The sequence below is a fragment of the Palaemon carinicauda genome, chromosome 32, assembly GCF_036898095.1.
Source record: "Palaemon carinicauda isolate YSFRI2023 chromosome 32, ASM3689809v2, whole genome shotgun sequence".
Classification (NCBI taxonomy): Eukaryota; Metazoa; Arthropoda; class Malacostraca; order Decapoda; family Palaemonidae; genus Palaemon; species Palaemon carinicauda.
This window is the reverse complement of record NC_090756.1, coordinates 82472629-82496792: the sequence shown is the minus strand read 5'-3', so window position 1 is coordinate 82496792 and position 24164 is coordinate 82472629. Positions and strand designations below refer to the sequence as shown.

The window sequence follows — 24164 nt, the reverse complement described above, 5'->3', positions numbered from 1 at the left end:
TTTATATATATATATATACACACACACACACACACACACACACACACACACACACATATATATATATATATATATATATATATATATATATATGTGTGTGTGTGTGTGTGTGTGTATATATATATAATGTGTGTTCATAAATCTACTCTAGGATAACAACTACAATAATATCTACTGTCCTTAGGACTAAATCAATCATCCAAATACCTTCCATCAAAATTGAATTTGCTGAAAAGTTGAGTTTCAACATAAAATTTTAATTTTATTGGTAACGTGTCCTGCACTATAACGGGAAAATGGAATTGAGAGAGAGAGAGAGAGAGAGAGAGAGAGAGAGAGAGAGAGAGAGAGAGAGAGAGAGAGAGAGAGAGAGAGAGAGAGACGCACAACATACTAACGCCATCTGTTGCTACAGCGCCCAACTAAGCGGGCAAATGCTCACAGACATCCAAGCGACGTTCCTGTCTTCTCTTTCTGTGCATATATTATGTAAATAATAGCATGAATATATACATTTATATACAAATACTGGATACATGCATGTGTGTATGTTTATAATTATGCATTTGGATGAATATACATGTTTAGTATAAAACCACGAAATATTTGCCATATAGAAATGGTATGAAAAAACTTCAATGAACATAATACTTCCCCTATGATTATGTATCTTCCTAAAACATAATAATAATAATAATAATAATAATAATAATAATAATAATAATAATAATAAAAGATTTCAGGCCCTCGCAAATTAATTCAATATTGCTAACATTTAATAAAAGTCTACGGAACGCTACCCAGTTTTCACATGCTGACTGTAGATTGCGAAGAAGTGCTATGTTGATCCAGAATCGTTATCTTGTTCGGTGTTACCTCCAAAATTATGCGAATCTATTGCTTTCCTCTGTTACTTTTTCATAATTTAAAACAATTTGCCTATAGGAAACAAGTCTTAAGAGGTTATCACGCTATCAAACAGAATCATCTACAGAGTTTTCTTATACTATATACTGTACACTATATTGCTCTCAGCCGTATTTCAGTAAAATACAGGCGAATATGATTTTACACTACTTTGTTATTATCTTTTACGGGCTGAAGACCGTAATATCACATTTTAACGTCAATATATCTGTTTTAAAAACGGTAAAAATCCAGTTAGCCCAAATATATCATTTAATAAAGAATCATTATCTCCTTTTCTCTCGGTTTCCAGAACCTAAATATATCCCTTGAAATAATATTCTATTACTTGACAACAAGGAGAGTTATGGGGTGCTTTGACTGGCTAGACAGTACTACATTGGATCCTTTTCTGGTTACGGTTCACCTTTCCTTTGCCCACACATACTCCGAATAGTCTGCCTTATTTACAGATTCTCCTCTGTTCTTATACACCTGACAACAATGAGATTACTAAACAATTCTTCACTCAAGGGGTTAACTACTGCAATGTAATTGTTCCGTGTCTACTTTCCTCCTGGTAAGGGTAGTAGAGACTCTCTAGCTATGGTAAGCAGCTCTTCTAGGAGAAGGACACTCCAAAATCAAACCATTGTTCTCTAGTGTAGGGTAGTGCCATGGCCTCTGTACCATGGTCTTCCACTGTCTTGGGTTAGAGTTCTCTTACTTGAGGGTACACTCGGGCATACTATTCTGTTTATGTCTCTTCCTCTTGTTTTGTTAAAATTTTCATAGCTTATATAGGAAATATCCATTTTAATTTCACGGTTCTTAAAGTACTTAATTTTTCCTTGTTTCCTTTCCTCACTGGGCTATTTTCCCTGTTGGAGCCCCTGGGCTTATAGCATCCTGCTTTTCCAACTAGGTTTGTAGCTTTGCAAGTAATAATAACAATAATAATAATAATGATAATAATAATTTAATTAAATCTTTTCCCTTTGTTTTCATGTCCAATTTTTCTGTTATTTTAATCAAAAGCGAAACAGGACATTTTTATACTTATCTTTTTACTTAGATTATTTATATCACCTAAGATTAACCATCACCTACCAACCAAATGTAAATTCTCTATCACCTGTTACTCTTTTATCTCACTTTCATTTCAGACCAAAAATATTTCAGTTAACCTAACTATTTTCCTCTTCTTTCAAGACTTCGGCCTACATCCTTTTCTTTAAATTATTCTAACATTAATTTTTTCATTTAAATATTGGTTTTTAAATAGAGCTATCAACTTTATCAAAAACTTGAGGTTTTTGGTAATCTTTGTATGTTTCAATTTTGATAATATCATGTCAAGTTCAAATTATTCTTATATGAAATTTATTTTCTTATGGGAAACATTTGTATGTTTCCTCTGTATAGAAAAGCGTAAATCATGATGAAACACTTGGAGGTTTAAAGGTCGCTCATGAATGCAGATGCATGGGACAATGACATCCTCTAGAGACTGACCATATATCCATATTATCAGCGACCAAGCCACTTTCCGCCCAAAACTAGGACCAGGGAGGGCCAGAAAATGCCGATGACTCAACAGGTAAACCCATAGGCTCTCCCAAACACCCAATCCTTAGTTAACAAGACTGGTGAGGTTGCAGACACTACCAAGAAACTATCGAGATTGATCGGGTCACGAACCCCAGTCCAAATGATCACCAGACAGGGACGTTTCCAATTGGCTACCACAGATCTTTCTCATCTAGCATCATCTAGAAGCAATACTGACTATATCTTGTAATAATCTTTTTTTTCTAGAATATTTCCATTGTCGTCATATATGTTTAATGAAACAAAAACTGCTTTTTATTTGCTGAAAACAATTAATTTATTTCCCTGCTTTTTATTTGATAAAGATAAATTTATGAAAAATTTTCTTTTGAGAATTTTAGAACCCAACGCTATTGAAATGAATAACTATCGTGTATTGATATTTTCCTCCTTCATGAAACCAAGGAAGAAGTTTTTTGAATTCATAATATGATTTACATTCCAATTCTTTCTTTTCATTTTTCAATATAAAAGACAAAATGAATGATTCTCATAAATTTGTATTTGTATTCACAGCTTAATTTGTCATTAAGGTAAATTAACTGCTATTAATTAAAATTAGTTTTTTTTTCGCAAACAAATATTACTCTTTCTCTCAGGTTTCACCATCTAAAAAAAAAAAAAACTCCAAAGCCATCCATGTGGTGGCCTGGTGGTAGCGTCCTTTCCTGGTGATTGCCAGACTGGGGTTCGAGTCCCGTTCAAACTCGTTAGTTTCTTTGGTCGCTACAATCTCACCATCCTTGTGAGCTAAGGATGGAGGGCTTGGGGGAGCCTATAGGTCTATCTGCTGAGTCAACAGCTTCCATTGCCTGGCCCTCCTTGATCCTAGCTTGGGTGGAGAAGGGGCTTGGGCGCTGGTCATATGTAACACGGTCAGTCTCTAGGGCATTGTCCTGCTTAATAACACAATGGCACTGTCCCTTTTTATAACCATATAGTTCTCTCAAAACTAGTTTAACCTTTTCTACAGAATCATTTCTATCGTTTTCTCCAGAATTATTTTTATCGTTTTCTCTGGAATTATTTTTTACTTTTTCTCCAGAATTATTTCAATCGTTTTCTCCAGAATTGTTTTTAACTTTTTCTCCAGAATTATTTCTAACTTTTTCTCCAGTATTTTCTTTATCCTTTCCCTAGAATCATTATTATCGTTTATCCAGAATTAAGGTTTGCGTTTTCTCTAGAATTATTTTTAACTTTTTCCCCAGAATTATTTTTATAGTTTTTTCTAGGATTAATTTTAACTTTTCCCCAGAATTGTTTTTATCTTTTTCTACAGAATTATTTTAATCGTTTTCTCCATCATTATTTTTATCGTTTTCTCCAGAATTAATTTTATCGTTTTATCCATAATTATTTTTATCGTCTTCTCCAGAACTATTTTAAACATTTTCCCCAGAATTGTTTTCAACTTTTCATCCAGAATTATTTTTATCGTTTTATCCAGAATTATTTTTTATCGTTTTCTCCATAATTATTTTTATCGTTTTTTCCAGAATTATTTTCAACTTTTTCTCCAGAATTATTTTTACCGTTTTCTCCAGAATTATTTTTATCGTTTTCTCCATTATTATTTTTACCGTTTTCTCCAGAATTATTTTTACCGTTTTCTCCAGAATTATTTTTATCGTTTTCTCCATTATCATTTTTACCGTTTTCTCCAGAATTATTTTTACCGTTTTCTCCAGAATTATTTTCATCGTTATATCCAGAATTATTTTTTATCGTTTTCTCCATAATTATTGTTATCGTTGTCTCCAGAATTGTTTTTAACTTTTTCTCCAGAATTATTTTTAAATTTTTCTCCAGAATTATTTTTATCGTTTTCTCCATAATTATTTTTACCGTTTTCTCCAGAATTATTTTTAACTTTTTCTCCAGAATTATTCTTAACTTTTTCTCCAGAATTATTTTTATCGTTTTCTCCATAATCATTTTTACCGTTTTCTCCAGAATTGTTTTTAACTTTTTCTCCAGAATTATTTTCATCGTTTTATTCAGAATTATTTTTAACTTTATCCCCAGAATTGTTTTTATCGTTTTCTCCATAATCATTTTTATCTTTTACCTCAGAATTGTTTTTAACCGTTTCTCCAGAATAATTCTTATCGTTTTCTCTAGAATTATTTTATCGTTTTCCAGAATTATTTTTATCGTGTTCCCCAGAATTACTTTTATCGTTTTTTCCAGAATTATTTTCTATCGCTTCTCCAGAATAATTCCAATCGTTTTCCTCAGAATTGTTTTTAACTTTTTCGCTAAAATATTTTTAACTTTTTCTTCAGAATTATTATTTTCGCTTTCTCCAGAAGTATTTTCATGATTTTCCCCAGAGTTATTTTAATCGTTTTCCAGAATTATTTTCATGATTTTCCCCATAGTTCGTTTTCCCCCGAGAATTACCTTTTTCGTTTTCTCCAGAATTATTTCTAATTAATTAATCTCTGTAGTTTATCAAATCCAGTTAAATTGCATGAGTTTGTCAAGTTAAATTACACAATTTTATCCAGTCAGTATTTTCATTCTTCACAACACCTTATTTCAAAAATTTCCTATCATATACAATTTTCATTATCTTCATTATTTTTATCTTTTTACGAGTGTTTAGAAATGCTATTTATATACAAGTCTTCTAATCAGGATTTGATAAAACTTTCACCAAACCCGTGCACTTTTCTTTACAATTACCAAGCAAGTGTGTACTTACCTCTCAGAGGGAGAGCAAATGCCTCTCCACAGCTCGGAGGCAGAAGAGACAAAATGATAGAGACCCCAAGAAGAGAAATTTCCATTTTAGCTCGGCGAAACATATTCATATTATATGGTCTTCTTAGTCTCTGTCACTCTGATATGTCTTTTTCTCACTTTCCGATTGGTTGTAACACCTTGGGAAAATATTCACAGCTTTATCCTTAGGCCTATTATTCTATTCAAAGTTTTATGGATTCGACAAAGGCTATAATTGCTCTTTCCTTTATAAAGTCAACATTTATTTTTCTATTTAACGTCATATATTTCAAAGATGCTATATAGAAAACCATATATTATACAAATTAACTTTTAGAAACTCCAAAGGATTTATATCTGGAACAGGAATATCAACACCTCAAAGTTAAAATTTCTGATGTCCTGTTCAAGAAACCTCGAGTTGTAAAACTATTTTTTTTTCTTTTTCCATTAAACGAAAGCTTAAGATGATTATGTCAAATTATACGAATCTATGTAATTCTTTGCAAAGTGTTAGGAAAATAGTAGTAAATCGTTTTCCTTTCCAATCGAGATCAATCAACTAGGCCTACGCTACGATTCCTCGTTATGTCATCCGGGCACACAGGCGAAGCGTCAAACTAAACGTATTGGGGCATTTTATTATCAAAAATTCTACTTTCTATCTCGTTATATTTCCCTCGGTAACCTCGCCTTACCCTCCTTCTTTTACGCCACAGCACTTTTTTTAGGAGCCATTTAAATGAAGATCTTTAGCTTTGCCATTTTCACCATTTCCGTTTCACTCACTTTCAAAGCTTCGTTCAGTGCTCATCTGAACGGATCATTTTCGTTCTAAGTCCTTGATCAAAGGGTGAAATCTTCTAAACACCTAAATCATAGAATAGATTTTTCAGATAATTTCTACCTCTGCTCACCATTTCTATGGAAATCTCTGGTTCAAGATTTATTTCCGTAGGAATTTAAATAGGACCATCGTCTTTCTCACCAGAGTTAAGCTACAAGAGAATGAACGCGAGTAACATACTCTTAAGGAAGATTATCATTTCAAGAGACTTCGCATCCTCAAGATAAGGATATAAGAAAGGTTTGAAAAATAACAGCGACAAGCTGAGCAGGGAGCCGGCGAAGGATCCACGCACCACCAATGCTACAGTCACACTGAGTGACAGGACAGGAGGCCAGCTGAACTGAACCAGGCTGCGGCAGACCAGGACTAGTCTAGCGCAACTAGCTATCGCCTTTCGGCGCTATCCTGACCGACAAAGGCGCACATATACACGCTTACATACTTCATACTTACATGCATACTGTACCCGTTGCAACCTATAAAGCGTTCACGGACGCACTCAACATCTAAAGTCATACACAGCTGTATTGGGGAGGATGAAAAATCAATGAAAACTATGGCAGATACAGATTTAAGGGGGCCTCAAATAGATTATAAATTTGCTTACAAAGTATCCTTCATGGGCGTGGGAAAAGGGGGGGGGGGGGGTAGGTTTTTGTTGAAAATTTACCCTTCTATATTTCACTTTAGAAAACATTACCAGATCTTAAATTCATAAATTTAATAAATTCCGTATATTTCGTAACTCACAGAATACGAATTATCATTCAAAAGCAATTTCTCTAATAGGTTTTCATTAAATGCATTATTCTGTTAAATTAAAGAATTATTTTACGTATATGTATATATTTACAGTATACACTCTTACACACAAACACACTCTATATATATATATATATATATATATATATATATATATATATATATATATATATATATATATATATATATATATGTATATGTATATATATACATTTATATATATGTATGTTTATATACACACACACACATATATATATATATATATATATATATATATATATATATATATATATATATATATATATATATCTATAGATAGATAAATATATATATATATATATATATATATATATATATATATATATATATACATATACATATATATATATATGTATATACATATATATATACATATATGCATATATTTATATATATGTATATATATATATATATATATATATATATATATATATATATATATATAGATAGATAGATAGATAGATATACACATATATATATATATATATATATATATATATATATATATATATATATATATATATATATATATATATAATTTTACATATATACACTTATGAATGTGATATAATTATGTATTATATACACATAAAAAGAAAGATGAATCTGTTATAACACCAGAAGATGAAGAAAGGCAACGTTGGATAGAATACTTTAGTGAGGTCATGAATAGGATATATTAACGGAATAATTTGATTGAAATACCTGAAGCTGATGAAGACCTTGGTGTGCCCATGAATGAATTCAGTGTGTTTCAAGTCGAAGCTATCATTAAAAAACTCAAGAGATGGAAAGCCCCTGGATAAGATGGAATAACTACTGAGATGATATTGGCTGAAAATGAAGTGACTCTCACAATACTTACAAGATTATTTTGTAGAATGTGGCGTGAAGGGGCAAAACCTGATGAATTTGAAATACAAGTGTTGGTAGAAATGGCAAAAAAAAGGAAATCTGACTGATTGTAATAATCACAGATGCATCACAGTTACGTTAGTTGTCATGAAAATATATAAATTAGTATGCTCATTCTAAAGAGACTAGAAAGGAAGATTAATGAAAAGCTGAGAGATGAACAAGCAAGATTTAGAAAAGGTAGAAGTTTTAATGAACAAATTTTCATTTTAGGACAGGTGCTACAGTATTGTGTAGAATAAAGAAATCCACTTTTGATGGCATTTGTAGACTATGAAAAAAGCCTTTGATAGTGTGCACCGGATAATTTTGTGGAGAGTCCTACGTTATAATGGAGTTCCTCTTATATATGTAAATTTGATTAAGTCTGTTCATGAGCATAGCAAATGTAAAGTTAATGTTATTGGAGTCCTATCAAACAGTGGACTACTCCAAGGAATGTATTGTCACCTATGTTGTTTATCCTCTTCGTGATTTTGTAATGCATAGAACAGATGGGGATATTGGGGAAAGATTGCACTATATTAGTAGCAGGAAGTTAGCTGACCTAGCATATCCTGATGACGTTGTCCCTATAAGCAGAACACCACAGGACTTGCAAAGGTTGCTTACCAGAATCCATGAAATATCACATGAGGTTGGACTCAAAATAATTAAAAGAAAGATAGTGATGACAAGAACGGAATAGGTAATGGATGATGCAATGTCATTGGAATGAGAAAGGATTAATGAGGTGGAATCATTTAAATATTTAGAAACTATGATCTATATAATACAGGTTCTTTAGAATTTTAGTTCCATGAAAGATTGAAAAAACAAATCAGACAATGGATAGGTTAAGTAAATTATATAAATCAAATCGCCTGAAACTGCATTTAAAAATCAGGCTATATATCATTTTAGTGAAATCGGTGTTAGTATATGGACATATATATATGTATATATATACACACACACACATATATATATATATATATATATATATATATATATATATATATATATATATATATATATATATATATATATATATATATATATTTATATATATTTATAATTTATATATATACTATGTATATACACACACACACACACACACACACACACACACACACATATATATATATATATATATATATATATATATATATATATATATATATATATATATATATATATATATGTATATATATATACATATATATATATATATATATATATATATATATATATATATATATATATATTCTTACCAAGCTGGTCTAGTACAGAGTAAATACAGTAGTTTATTGATTATTTCATTTATATTTTATTTGTGCATTGAACAGATGAATAGCCAGGTCTTAAGATGAGCTCTTCTCCTGTAGAATTAAGTATATTATGCAAACTACGTAAGACTTTCGTCGTTAATTTTAGCTTTTCCATCTCGTGAGATTAAAGCTCTGTTGATGGACCTTGATGCTTATGGAGGTGTAGACCCAAATGGTATTTTTCCTTGTTTTTTTATAAAGACAGCAGATTTCTTAGCTCCAAAGTTATCTGTTATTTTGTGCAAGTTAGCAAGAAGAGGAGCTTTTAGACTTGTTGGAGAATTGGTAATGTTACTCCTCTATGTAAATGTGTTTGTGGTAGCTCCAGTCTAACTGATTACTGTCCAATTTCTATAACTCGAATATTATCTAAAGTTTTTGAACGTCTTCTGGCAAAACGTCTTAATAGGTTTGCTGAAGGTAATCATCTACTCCCTAGTTTGCAATTTGGTTTTCGTAAAGGCCTTGGAGCATATGATGCCCTTCTTACAATCTCCAATGCTGTACAGAAATCCCTTGATTGTGGTCAGGAAGTTCGTATGATTGGCCTTGATTTTAGTGCTACCTTTGACCCTGTTAATCATGAGGCCCTTGTTTTCAAACTGAAAGAGTTGGGAGTGGGTGGGTCGTTTCTTAGCATTATTATTGATTTTTTAAGTAATAGATCTCAAAGAGTTTTGGTTGATGGGCACCATAGTGAGTATAGGAATGTGATATCCGATGTTCCACAGGGTAGTGTTCTTGGCCCATTACTTTTCATACTATATACACATGATATGTGGTTTGGCCAAGAAAACAAGCTTGTTGCATATGCAGATGATGCTACTCTCTTCGCATCAATTCCATCCCCTGAATGTAGATCTGGGGTTGATGAATCCTTTAATTAGTGCATGGTGCAAATTATGGGGTATGAAGCTGAATCTTAAAAAAACTCAAAGTATGATTGTAAGTAGGTCAAGGACGGTAGTTCCTCAACATCCGGATCTCAGTATTGATAATGTTTCTTTAAATTTGTATGACTCTTTCAAAATTTTAGGTGTGATTTTCGACAGCAAATTTACTTTTGAGAAACATATAAGGTCTGTGTCTTCTTCAATTGCACAAAAAATTGGCTCATTGAGAAAGTCTTACAAGATTTTCGGTGATCAATCTATTCCGAAGAAGTGTTTTAATTCTTTCATTCTACCTTGTTTTGAGTATTGTTCTCCTGTCTGGTGTTCAGCTGCTGATTCTTATCTTAATTTGTTGGACAGAAACTTACGGTCTATTAAATTTCTTATTCCTGATCTAGATATTAATCTTTGGCACCGTCGTTCAATTAGTTCATTATGCATGTTACAGTACATAAGATTTTTCATAACTCTGACCATCCTTTACATTCAGATCTCCCTGGACAATTCTATCCTGTTCGTAGTACTAGGCAGGCATTTAATTCTAATACTCAGGCCTTCTCCCTCATGAGGCTGAATACTACACAGTATTCTAGAAGTTTTATTCCAGCCGTTACCAAGTTGTGGAATGATCTTCCTAATCGGGTAGTTAAATCAGTAGAACTTCAAAAGTTCAAAGTTGGAGCAAATGTTTTTATGTTGACCAGGCTGACATGAGTCTTTTTATAGTTTATATATGACATATCTGTTTTTGACGTTGTTAATAATTTTATGTAGGACACATCTGTTTCGACGCTGTTACTGTTTTTAAAACGCTATATTGTTAATTTATTCTCATCATTTATTTATTTCCTTATTTCCTTTCCTCACCTGGCTATTTTTCCCTGCTGGAGCCCTTGGGCTTATAGCATCTTGCTTTTCCAACTAGGGTTGTAGCTTGGCTAGTAATAATATATATATATATATATATATATATATATATATATATATATATATATATAATATATATATATATATATATATGTATATATATACACATATATATATACACATTATATATATAATATATATATATATATATATATATATATATATATATATATATATATATATATATATAGGCCTATATATATATATATATATATATATATATATATATATATATATATATATATATATATATACAAGATATATATATAACGGATTTTGAGCGAAGCGAAAAATCTATTTTTGGGTGAGATAGCCATGGCGTCCTGATGGAAGGTTCCTTTTTGGTAGCTTCCTTGGGTAAATAACTACTAAGATATTCCCAGAGAATTTAATCACAGGTTATAACAGAATTCTAACTTCTGGAGCGAGTATCCTAAAGGTTTCCCTTTTAAGACATCGTATATCAACAGGGGACGCATGTATTAACGCGCCACATAGCTATCTACACCCCGAACAGAGTTAAGGCTTCAGTGTGTAAAGGCAGAGAATAGCTGGGAGCCGTTCCATAGCTAATCTCATCCGTGGCTACTTTTGGTACTCGAGACGTAAACAAACGGGCGCCATTGCTTGAATGACGTCACGTTCGTCTTCATCCTGAAGCCAGTTGCTTGCCGATCACCATGATACAGCAGAGCAGGGTGGGACCTAAAAACTGGACGAAGTAGCAGGGAGGGTCCATCAGGACGCCATGGCTATCTCACCCAAAAATAGATTTTTTGCTTCGCTCAAAATCCGTTTTTTGGGCTCAAGCCATGGCGTCCTGATGGAAGAATACCAGAGAATCAATGTACCGTGGTAGATTTTCCCCTATTGGTAAGTGCCAAGGGCTTTGAACAAATTAGCATAGTAATCTTAATAAAGAACCGTAGGGAAGAATCTTCCTGCCCCCCTTGGCAGTGAAGTTCCCAAGGGCCATGCCGAGGTCAAAGTGGTTATTGAAGGGCTATTCACCTTGTTAGAAGAACCTGAAGAACTTGGAGACGAGACTGAATGGTTGGCATTCGTATCGGAACATTCTGGAAGGCAGACAGGTGGTGGTTGGACACTGTGTGCTGAGAAGGTTGGTTTCGTCTCCAGGGTATGAAGAGTAAGTATTCGTATTGGAATATTACTTTGTAAGAGTGAATATAAAATAAGGGTTAGGACCTTAAAATCTCCATGAACCATGAGGAAAGGGGATAATAAAACTATGACAGGCATGTATTTCATAGTAAGTAGGAGCGGATTGAGACGCACAAGTAATAAAATAGAAATTTTATTTCACAGTTGCAGAAATTAAAAGAATTACAGCAATAAGTAAAGTTAATTTACAGAAATTATAATGTACATAGTAATAAAGACTTGCTCTTGAATCTGAAAGGGAATTTCAAATTTATTAGTAGGCACTCGTCCTCAAGGAACGTTAGTCTTTAATTAAAACACATCATGCTCTAAGCATGCGGCACTTGTGTGACAACTATGACATTTCACCTGGGATAAGAACAGTTATAAGAAAGCACTAAGTGTTTTCGACATCACTACTGTATATATCGCTCGAGGGTCAACATAGGCACCCGAAGAGTTAGAGTCCCAAGTAACTCACTTTTCTATGCAGAGTTAGGTGCAGGTTTCATAACGCTACCTGCGGCTACCACAAAATGTTTGACTTCGTGCACTTGTTTCGCATAATGTTTGAAGAAAACACACGAGGACTTCCAGCCTGTGAAACTTTTAAGGCTTTCGAAGTCCATACTCTGAAAGAAATTCAGAGACGATGCAACTTTTCTAGGATCGTGACCAGCGGGTGTACTGTCGGGATCCGCTCTGCGAATGAAGTAGGTGATTTTCGCTCTTAATTGTTTCAGTGACAGGTCGCTGCCCGATGTTTCTCCTTTGAAGAGTTGGCCTCCACCAAAGTTCGAAGTTCTGCGAAGATAGACCTTGAGGCTCTCTACTGGGCATAAAGAGGCATCTTCCTTCAGGGGGCATATTCTCCAGGGGCCCCATCTTTTGGTGGGTAATTCATTTTTGGCGAGAAACGTCGGATCCGGGGAGAGGGTAATGTCTCCTGAATCAGTAAACAGGGTATGACCCTCTTCTCTTGATAATGCCACTATTTCGCTGACTCGGGCTCCTGAAGCAAGAGCAAAGAGAAATATAACTTTCTGAGTCAGATCCTTGAGAGGGCATGAATCATTATCTAAGTTGGAGGCGAAATGGAGCACCTTGTCCAATGACCAGGAGATCGGTTTCGGTGGGGGTGCTGGGCGTAGACGAGCGCATGCTTTCGGCAGTTTATTGAAGATGTCGCTGGACAGATCAATTTGGAAGGCATACAATATTGGTCTAGTCAAGGCCGATTTGCAAGTTGAAATCGTATTGGCTGCTAATCCCTGTCCATGAAGGTGAATGAAGAAGGACATGCAGAAATCAATTGTGATTTCCTTAGGATTTTTTGTCTTGACGAAAGAGACCCATTTTCTCCAAGATGATTCGTATTGAGTCTTGTGGATTCGGTCTTGTATTCCTCGAGGAAGTCTAGACTTTTCTTCGAGATCCCAAACCTCTTCTTTGCGGCTAGGGAGAGAAAATCATGAGATGAAGGTCCTTGATTTTCGATGATGAAGCGAAGACAGTCGACTTCTGTACTTGTTGAGAGAGAACTGGGCCCGGGAGAGGGATCAGCTTGGGCTGCAGCTCCAGGACCAGGGGGGTACCAGTTGCTCCGGGGCCACTTGGGAGCCACTAGGGCCGCTGTCCCTTTGAAGGTTCTCAGCTTGGAGAGGACTTTCAGCAGAAGGTTGGTGGGAGGGAACATGTAGATCTTGGACCATCTGTTCCAGTCCAGTGACATGGCATCCACTGCTTCTGCCTTGGGGTCCTCGTACGGGGCCACGTACCGAGGAAGTTGATTGTTGTCGCTCGTTGCGAAGAGATCTATCTGAAGTTCTGGGACTTGGTGGGAGATGAAGGAGAATGATCTTGCGTCTAGAGACCATTCCGACTCTATCGGGTTTGTCCGAGATAGAGCGTCCGCTGTCAAGTTGCGGAATCCTTGTAGGTGAACTGCAGACAGGTGCCATTTCTTCTTCTCTGCCAGACGGAAGATTGGGAGAAGCACCTGATTTATCTGGGGCGATCTTGAGCCTTGGCGATTGAGACATCGAACTACCACCGAGTTGTCTAGGGTTAGACGAATATGGATCGAGGGAGGCGGGGAAAGTTTCTTCAGAGTTAGAAGGACCGCCATGGCCTCCAAGATGTTGATGTGGAACGTCTTGAACAGGGGAGACCATGTGCCTTGAGCCTGTTTTTGGTGGGAGTGACCTCCCCAACCCTCCAGCGAAGCGTCCATGTGGATGTTGAGTGATGGAGGTGGGTGTTGAAGAGGAATGGACCTTTTCAGGGCCTTTGCTTCCGACCACGGGTTGAGGAGAAGTCGAAGTCTGTTTGGGAGCCGTCTCTTGAGGTCTCTTCGAGCGATGGATGCAGAACGTCTCCACACTCCCGCGGCATCCTTTAGCTGTGCACGAAGCACTGGGTTTGTTACTGAGGCGAACTGTAGAGAGCCTAGAACTCGTTCCTGCTGGCGTCTTGAGATCCGTTTGGATTTCAGTAGTCGCTTGACAGACCCTGCTATTTCCTTCATTTTCTTCTGGGGAATGGAAAGGCGGTGTGACTGAAGGTTCCAATGGATTCCTAACCATTGGAACTTCTGAGCTGGAGAGGCGAGATTTCTTCGCGTTTATCTTGAATCCCAGGTGTTCTAGGTACTGGGTGACTTTGCTGCAGGATTTTACACAATCCTCGGGCGATGGTGCCCAAACTAGCCAATCGTCGAGGTAGGCCACCACCTGGACGTCTCGGAGGCGGAGCTGTTGTACTATGGCGTCCGCCAGCTTTGTGAAGATCCGAGGGGCCACATTGAGGCCGAAGGGCATGGCCCTGAAGGCGTAGCTTTTCCTTTGGAGTCGAAATCCTAGGTAGGAGGAAGCGTGATGCTTCATCGGAATGTGCCAGTAGGCATCCGCCAGGTCTATGGAGACCGTGTAGGAACCTCGAGGCAGAAGGGTCCTTATCTGTTGAAGAGTCAGCATCTTGAACTTGTCGTTCGCTATGAACTTGTTGAGGGGGGATAAGTCCAGAATGACTCTGAGTTTGTCGGAGTCTTTCTTGGGGACACAAAACAGTCTCCTTTGGAACCTGGTGGACTTCACCTTCCTTATCACCTTCTTGTTCAAGAGATCTAGGACATATTCTTCCAGAAAGGGGGTTGATTGTTGGAAGAATTGCTGGAATGTTGGGGGGTGGTTGAGTCCAACTCCAGCCTAGACCCTTCTTGACGATGCTGTGTGCCCAGGGATCGAAGGTCCAACGATCCTGGAATTGGCGGAGTCTTCCTCCCACCGGAAGCACTTCATTGCTTCTGGTGTCCCGAGGGCTTGCTGCCTCGGCCGCTAGCTCCCTTTCCTCCTCTGCCTCTGGAGGGACGGCGAGACGCGTCTCTGCCTGCACCTCTGCTTGAGCCTCTACCTTTGGGACGAAAGGTAGTCGTCTGTTGCTCGAAAGCAGGGGTGAAAACCGGTGACTGTGACAAGACCGGTTAGGTGACCAGCTGAAAGGTCTGCTGTGGCTGAGCTGCCACTTGGGAGGTAGCGGGTCCCGGAAACTGACGTCTTGGTTGACGTTGCTGGGGTTTCTGTTTGGAAGATTTCCTCTTAGGTTGAGGTCCGTCGTCCTGAGAGGATTTCCTCTTCTTTGACACGCCCCACTTGTGGAGAAGGTTCCTATTCTCCGTGGCGACTTTGTCGGTGATTTCCTTCACAAGGTCAGAAGGAAAGAGGTGTTTGCCCCAGATGTTGGAGGAAATCAGCCTCCGGGGTTCATGTTTCACAGTGGCACCTGCGAACACGAATTCACGACAGGCTCTCCGAGCCTTCATGAGGTGGTACATGTCCTTCACCAAGGTTGCCATGTGGGATTTGGCAAGTACCATGTAGTGGTCTGGTACTCTGGTGTCACAGGCCATGATGTCCAGTTGGACCTGGTGGGACATGGATGCTGCGAGCCTCTCCTTCGTATCTTGTTCCCGACGAAGGAGGTGATCGTTGAGTTTCGGGAGGTCTTCATTAAACTGACGTCCGGCGACGTCAGGATCTAGCTTTCCCACCACGAAAGTATGCTGGATGTCCTTCCAGTGTCGAGCGTCGGGGGGAGTGACTATGGAGAAGGGTCTGCACTCCTCCAGTGCAGGGCAGGCTTTTCCCTCTTCCACAGCCTTGAGGCACGCAGCGAAGGCCTTTTCCATGAATGGAAGGACTGCATTCTCAGGTGCAACATAAGTAGGGTGCTTCTTGCTCAGGGCCGGAAGCTTAGAGCAGGTAAAACCCCTACTTTTAAACGTGTTGGCTAGCATAGCCTGGGCCTTCGCGAGATCGAACACTATCTCCTCTTTCGGTTCGGTCTCTTCTTTAGAGGCAGGTTCAGAGCGAAGTCGGACGTAACAGTCCGGGTAGGCCTCGAAATTTGGGAAGAACTCCACGTCTTCCAGGGGGACCGTGCCGATCTTGTCACTGACGAAGATCCTGCCGGTCGCTATAACCATATGCTCAGCATACCTCCATGGGTTGGCATGTGAGCAAGTGGGGAGATCCTTAACCGAGATCTTCTTCGGTTCTTTGGATCCTATCATAGACCTGATGAACTCCTGATTCTCCTTCAGCCTGTCGTCCATGATGGCTTTAATCATCCGGAGCATCTCTTGGGTGGATGGCAAGGGTTCCGGGGTAGTGGAGGTAGACGGGAGAGACACTTCCGTCGGTGTAGGAATAGGGGCGGTGATGGAAGGAGGAGCGACCTCTTGCTCCGACTCGGCGTACTCCACCTGGTCTTCGTCATCTTCAGCCCCTTGAGCCATAAGGGTCTTCTCCGTGTCTTCCGAGACATCCGACATGTGTTCATCATCTTCGGAATCCAGGCGGCACTCGTGCATGGACTGGGCCATGACTACATCAGGTTCCACTGTAATTTGGACAGTGGGGATCGAATCCTTGGGTACCACAGAATCAGGGGAGGCCTTAGGGAACAGAAGTGACCTCAATTCTTCAGTGGCCAGGTACGGTCCGGTGGCATTCTTCTGGAAGCCACGCACCCACTTGCGTAGCTTCTCCCGAGAAGTGTCCCTGACCTCCGCTGAGGGAGGGTTATGGAAGGCATCAACTAGGTGAGCCTGGCAGACCGTACAATTCAGTGGGTCCCAGAATTTCAAATCCCCTTTCTTGTTAGCAAAAGGGGCGTGAGTCCTGCAAGCCGTATGCCCGTAGAAGTGCGGGCGTTTCACAGCGCAGAAGTCAAAGTCACACTTCATCTGCTCCTCCTGTGGAAGAAAGAGAAAATGAGTATGGGGGGAGTCATAAGAATGGCTCTTAAGCTAAGTTAATATTAATCATTAATTTTAACTTGATAAAGGGTGTGATGCACTGAGGATTGAGAGGATAAAGAAACATACTCCATGCATCTCGCCCAGCTGGCTACCGTAAGCTTCATCCTTGGATAATCCGAGGTGGCCGAAGGCACAGGATAGAATTCCCTCAGAATCCATAGGGTAATGGAATTCCATGGAAATTACCAAGGATAAGTTTGGGACTGAGGTCACTCAGTCCCAAATTACGGGGCTAAAGGATCCCCAAGGGTAACTGCTTCCGGCAACCAGCCGCGCTAAGATACACGCAGCATGCTGGAAATCTGAAAAATGCAAAAGGACAGCATGATTACTAATAGAACAGTATCAAGGTACTGATCCACTAACGTAAACAGGCCATCTGGTTGCAGTGTAGGGCTATCAGTATGAGGTGATAGCTAGTAGAAGGGGGTGCAAGTCGTCTTGACGCCTCCGGGGGGGTCTGGCAGACCTCCGGCACGCCGGAGGCCGCTCCAGCAGAGTTTCTGGCATTAGTACAGACAGTATAAGTCAAGAGTAATACCAGGGTGGCGGCCGCCGGCACAGCGGCGGCGCGCCGGCAGAGGGAGCGGCGTCTCCGGCAGCCGGGGGATGCCAGAGTGGTGACAGGATCAAGGATAGTTATGGCAGAACCGGGTTGCCGGCAGTGGATGCCGGGACTCCGGTGGCCGGCCGGCGGGCGGACGGCCAAGCTATGAGGGAGATGAAGAGCCATCGGCTAGAAGCCGGCGGCAGGCGGCAGTCCCCCGGCACATGGAGGACTGGCGGCCATGGGGTTATGGAGGGAGTCACCAAGGTAGGAGGTGGGTATCACCGACAGTGGAGGCGGCAAGGGACCGGCACCCGGATAGTGAAAGAGACAGGGGGAGGGATGTAAGGAGTCCAGTCATGGACTCCCAGACATCCCCCCCTGAGAGGGTGTACCCATGATAGAGGCTGGCTCTATCACCCAGAAGCAGGGGCCGCAGAGGACCGGGAGCTAGGGTAGCCCAAGGGAGGGCTAGGGAACACCCAAAGAGGGGGAGACCCCTGTATACAGAACACATCCAGTGGCTAACCCCATAGGACACTATGAAGGGTATATGTACCAGAGCGGACTGTACGCAGAAGCTCCAGGATGCCCTATCACTCCACCCTAAGGAGGAGTTGTAGGACAGGGGACAGATGGGTATAGACTAACCTAAGTATAGGCTAGGCTATACAAGAGATAGGTGGGGAGGGGAGAAGAGAAGAGTCTTCCATGAAAGGGGTTCTGTACCAGAGCGGCCACTAAGGAAGGGAGGACACTCCCTAACCTAAGGTAAGGCAGCCTGACTGAAACGGTGCATGGGTACAATTTCAGCAAGGGACAGAATTACCCTTCCAAAACCTAACCTAGAGCAGGGCTGAGCGTCCTGAACTAGGAAGGATAGAAGACATATCGCTATCGCAGGACAGTCGTAGACTAGTCCTAGCCATAGAGGAAAGATTAGCCGTTCCTCACTCTCAGGCGCAACCCTAAGGGGGGTTCATTCCCTTAGGGAGGACTGAGAGGCGATAAAATACTCTGGTAAGAGCTTGATCCCTTTACGTGGTAAGGGGAGCAAGGCTACGCAGAGGGAATGCCCAGGGCAGGGGGATGAAGGGAGCATATAGGGGTCCTACATGTAGGTTAGGTTAGGAAGGTACACTAACTAACCTATCCCCTATATGGTCCCTGAAGGCGAAACCACTTGCATCACAGTCAATAGTTGTAAAATAATGCCACTATCTTCATAAATAAGCCTAGGATCACTGATAAATCATGCATGAACACTGATATATAGGCGCACTGGCCTGGGGGCTATAGTAGCCAACTGGTATAGGGTCAATCGATGACCGGTAAAAAAGCGTCAAAACACGATATAAAAGTTCCTAGCTATGAAGACTAAATAAACTAATGTTATCGATTAGTAATTGAGGCCGGAAGCGTTGTTGTGGCTAACTAAATAAGGCATGCAGAACAACAACGACGCCATAAAATGGCGGGTCCGGTAGAGGCACAGCTCTGCCACAAAACAACAATTATCTCGAAAAATAATATTTACTTTACGGTCAGAGCTTAACTAAACAATACTGGAACCTTGTACTCAACTTTCCAGAAGAAGGCGAGGCCGAAGGTAGCGACATAATAAGGATGCAAGGCGATAAAGATAGCACAGGGAAAATCCGTCTAAGTAAGGCAAGCTACTAGCAGAAGGAAAGAAGACGAACGTGACGTCATTCAAGCAATGGCGCCCGTTTGTTTACGTCTCGAGTACCAAAAGTAGCCACGGATGAGATTAGCTATGGAACGGCTCCCAGCTATTCTCTGCCTTTACACACCGAAGCCTTAACTCTGTTCGGGGTGTAGATAGCTATGTGGCGCGTTAATACATGCGTCCCCTGTTGATATACGATGTCTTAAAAGGGAAACCTTTAGGATACTCGCTCCAGAAGTTAGAATTCTGTGATAACCTGTGGTTAAATTCTCTGGGAATATCTTAGTAGTTATTTACCCAAGGAAGCTACCAAAAAGGAACCTTCCATCAGGACGCCATGGCTTGAGCCCAAAAATATATATATATATATTATATATAATATATATATAATATATATATATTATATATAATATATATATATATATATATATATATATATATATATATATATACTATATGTATATATATTATAAATATATATATATATAATATATATACTATATATATATATTATAAATATATATATATAAACATATATATATATATATATATATATATATATATATATATATATATATATATATATATATATATATATATATATATATATATATATATTTTATATACAGTATATACTATATATATACTATATATTATATATATATATATTTGTATATATATATACTATATATATATATATATATATGCATATATTATAAATATATATATATATATATATATATATATATATATATATAATATATATATATATATATATTTTATATACAGTATATATTATATATATACTATATATATATATATATATATATATATATATATATATATATATATATATATATTATATATATATATATATATATATATATATATACATATATATATATATATATATATATATATATATATATATATATACATATATGAATATACACACTCACACACACACACACATTTTATATATATATATATATATATATATATATATATATATATATATATATATATATATATACATACATACATACATACATACATACATATATTAAGAAGACTTATACTATAATGTATTAATTAGAAACATCGGCTCTAAAAAGAAAAGAGGACGCAAATCCCAAGAGAAGAAATCAGAATACTCAGGTGAATTTTGGTAATATCACTGGTTGAAAGATTGAGAAATGATGAAGTAAGAAGAATAGCAGATGTAGTAGATATTACAGAAGTGATAAGAGTGTCATGACTTAGATGGTGAGGGCACATGTTGAGGATGGATGGCAAGGAGGAAGTGAGGACAATTTGGCAGGAACCTGTTGGTTGGAAAAGATCGAAAGGGAGGAAGAAAATTAGAAGGCGAGATAAGATGAAAGATGATATGGAGAGAAGAGGTGGGGTGGAAAAGAATGCCTCTGATTGAAGGTATTGGTTTGGGCTCCACAGGCAACCAACCCTTAATGTAGGGATAACAGTGGGAAAGATGATTCTACATACCTTGTTACAAGTGCAGTGTTGTTCTGTCCACTCTTCAGCTGCTTATTATCATCTTAATTGGTTGGACAAAAACTTGCATTTATTAAATTTATTATTCCTGATCTGGATATTAAATCTCTGGCACCATCGTTCAGTTTTTCTTTATGCATGTTGTATAAGATTTTTCATAATGCTGACCATGGTTTGCTTTCAGAACTTCCATGATTGTACCATAATGTTCGTATTACTAGGTATGTAGTTAGTTCTAACAGTCTTGCCTTCTTCATCGTAAGGCTCTAGAAGTTTTATTCCAGCTGTGACCAGGTTGTGGAATGATCATCCTATTTAGGCTGTTAAATCAGTGGGACTTCAATTCAAACTTGCAACAAATGTTCTTATGTTGAAGAGTCTGACATAAGGTTTCTCTTCATAGCTTATACAGTATATGACACATGTATTTTAACGTTGTTACTGATTTTAAGATATTTTATAATCTTCATTCATTACTTGTCATATAATTTATAAATCAACTTTTCTCACTGGGCTATTTATCTCTTGTGAAGCCCTTGGGTTATAGCTTAACTAATTAAAATTATGATAATCTATTAAATGGAAAAAACCCTCTTCAAATTTACCAGAAACATAAGAAACCTTATATATAATTCACCATTGTTTAATTGAATTGGCTTTTGTTTATTGAACAACTGAAACTCGTACGATTGCAGAAAGAAATCCTTGATTGCAAGTAAAAAACTGATATCAGTAATGATATAGAAACAAATAAAATATAGATCAGTCTGCAACTTAATCTTCAGCATGGCATGTACTAATTATCAAGTTTGTGGAAATTAGATGAATAATTTTCGTGGAAGAACTTGTATAAAAAAAGTATTCCTTAAAGTTCAAATAACCTATATTCTTTAAACATGTTTGTGATTTATTTCCTTTTCATCTCTCCTAAGTGTATAAGTAACATCTGACCTGCTGCATTATGCAGAATAGTTATTTATTTCCTCTTCAAAAGGAAATGCTTTAGCCCCAAAACTTGGCTATGTTGGGGAAAATTTCCTATGCAAGTAATATTCTTGGATTTTTATTGTTATATTTATTTCATACTGCAAAAGGGAAATATAGTTTTTAGCTGCCTAGAGCACCTTTCAATAATCACATTTTCTCCACTTCTTATTGGAGACATTAACCAAGTTCACAATGGACACCCACCGCTGCTAAGCTAAAGAAGGTTATTACTATTATCATTGAGATAGCTCATTGTGCTATGGATATCAGAGTTCTTCACAATCCTACTGTCATATCAGTACCCTCTCTGTTCACTGAACACTGATGCCTGTGAACATCATCATCATCATCTCCTCCAACACCTATTGACGCAAAGGGCCTCAGTTAGATTTCGCCACTCATCTCTATCCTGAGCTTTTAATTCAATACTTCTTCATTCATCATCTGCTACTTCGCATTTCATAGTCCTCAGCCATGTAGGCCTGGGTCTTCCAACTCTTCTAGTGCCTTGTGGAGCCCAGCAGAGGGTTTGGTGAACTAATCTCTCTTGGGGAGTGCGAAGATCATGCCCAAACCATCTCCATCTACCCCTCATCATGATCTCATCCACATATGGCACTCGAGTAATCTCTCTTATAGTTTCGTATCTAATCCAGTCCTGCCATTCAACTCCCTATATCCTTCTGAGGGCTTTGTTCTCAAATCTACTAAATCTATTGGAGATTGTTTCATTGTCATACCAGTCTGAGGAACGGCGGCAACTGAGGCTGTCGCGACAGGAAAGGGTTTCCTTCCTTTGAAGTGACTTCTGGGCTTCTTGCCCTTGGGTTAGGGTCCTTCATTGGTTGTAAATTTCCATTTAGAGGAAATAACCCCCTTGCCAGTAGGGCTATTATTCTCCGGAGCCGCTTTGTCCACGACTTCTTTAACCAGCATCTCGGGGAAGAGATCCTTCCCCCAGATGTTGGAGTCATTCAGTTTTCTGGGTTCATGTCTTGTCTGATCGTAGCAGTAGCTAGGACGTGTTCTCTACATGCTCTTCTGGCTAGGACGAAAGCATGGAGATCCCTATGAAACATGATTAGGTGAGTTTTAGTCAAGACAGGGAATTGATCAGATTTGGAATAGTTTCCAATAAGCATCTCTAGATATGATTGGAAATATAAAGAGTCAGAAAGTCTCTCTTTACCTTCCAGTTCTCCCTTCCATCAGGACGACATGGCTCGAGCCCCAAAAATAGATTTTTTCTATGTCAAAATCTGTTTTTTCAATCCTTCAATAAACTCTAATTCTAAAGACCCTGTATTGGAGATCATAGTTCCTAAATACTTAAATGATTGTCTCATTAATCTTTTCTCCTTTCAATGATATTTCATCTTCCCTTGCATACTCCGTTCTCATCATCTCTGTCTCTCTTCTATTTATCTTCAGAACTGCAAATGGCCTGGACATAATGTTTGCAAGTCCTTTCATATTCATATATTCATCACCATGATTTTGAAATTTTGAAATCTGTACACCAAAACCATGAAATCTGTACACAAGTGCAATCAATTGCTACAAATGCATATGGAAATATATATTTTTCAGACCCTTTCATTCTCAGACAGGAAATTTTATCCATTAATGGGCCCTTTCAGCAATTTTCTTAAGAACGTGTCCAATAAATTTGTTAACAATTGTTTGATGAATTCCCATCTGCACTCCTATGCCATTTTGGTAGCCTGGGGCAGACACATAACTTAATTATGTTTTCATTTGATCATTATTTGAAAGATCACCTCCACATCTTTCTCCATATCCCATTAAAAATTGCTGTCATAGCCATTCCTCAACTTTATGTAATCACAATAACGTTGTACGGTGATTTTGCTAACTTCTTCTATTACAAAATTTGGAGAAATACTGTCATCAGGTCCAGTTCACTGGAGTTCCAAACACCTAGTGAGCTGCCTTAAACTTTTCCAAGCAATTGCTGTTTTATTCATTGGAAATTAAGCA

General features: G+C 38.0%; 1 protein-coding gene across 2 annotated transcripts in view; it reads right to left on the bottom strand.

Annotated features, from left to right (window-relative positions):
- LOC137625797 (protein amalgam-like) overlaps window positions 1-6392 on the bottom strand; it is a 78727-nt gene extending 72335 nt beyond the window's left edge. For both annotated transcript variants that reach the window (XM_068356684.1, XM_068356685.1), the window contains exon 1: window positions 5228-6392. In XM_068356684.1, coding sequence (XP_068212785.1) covers window positions 5228-5336 — 109 coding nt within the window. In that variant the 5' untranslated portion in view covers window positions 5337-6392. The remainder of the gene's footprint in view (window positions 1-5227) is intronic.
- Between the last annotated feature and the right edge of the window lie 17772 nt (window positions 6393-24164).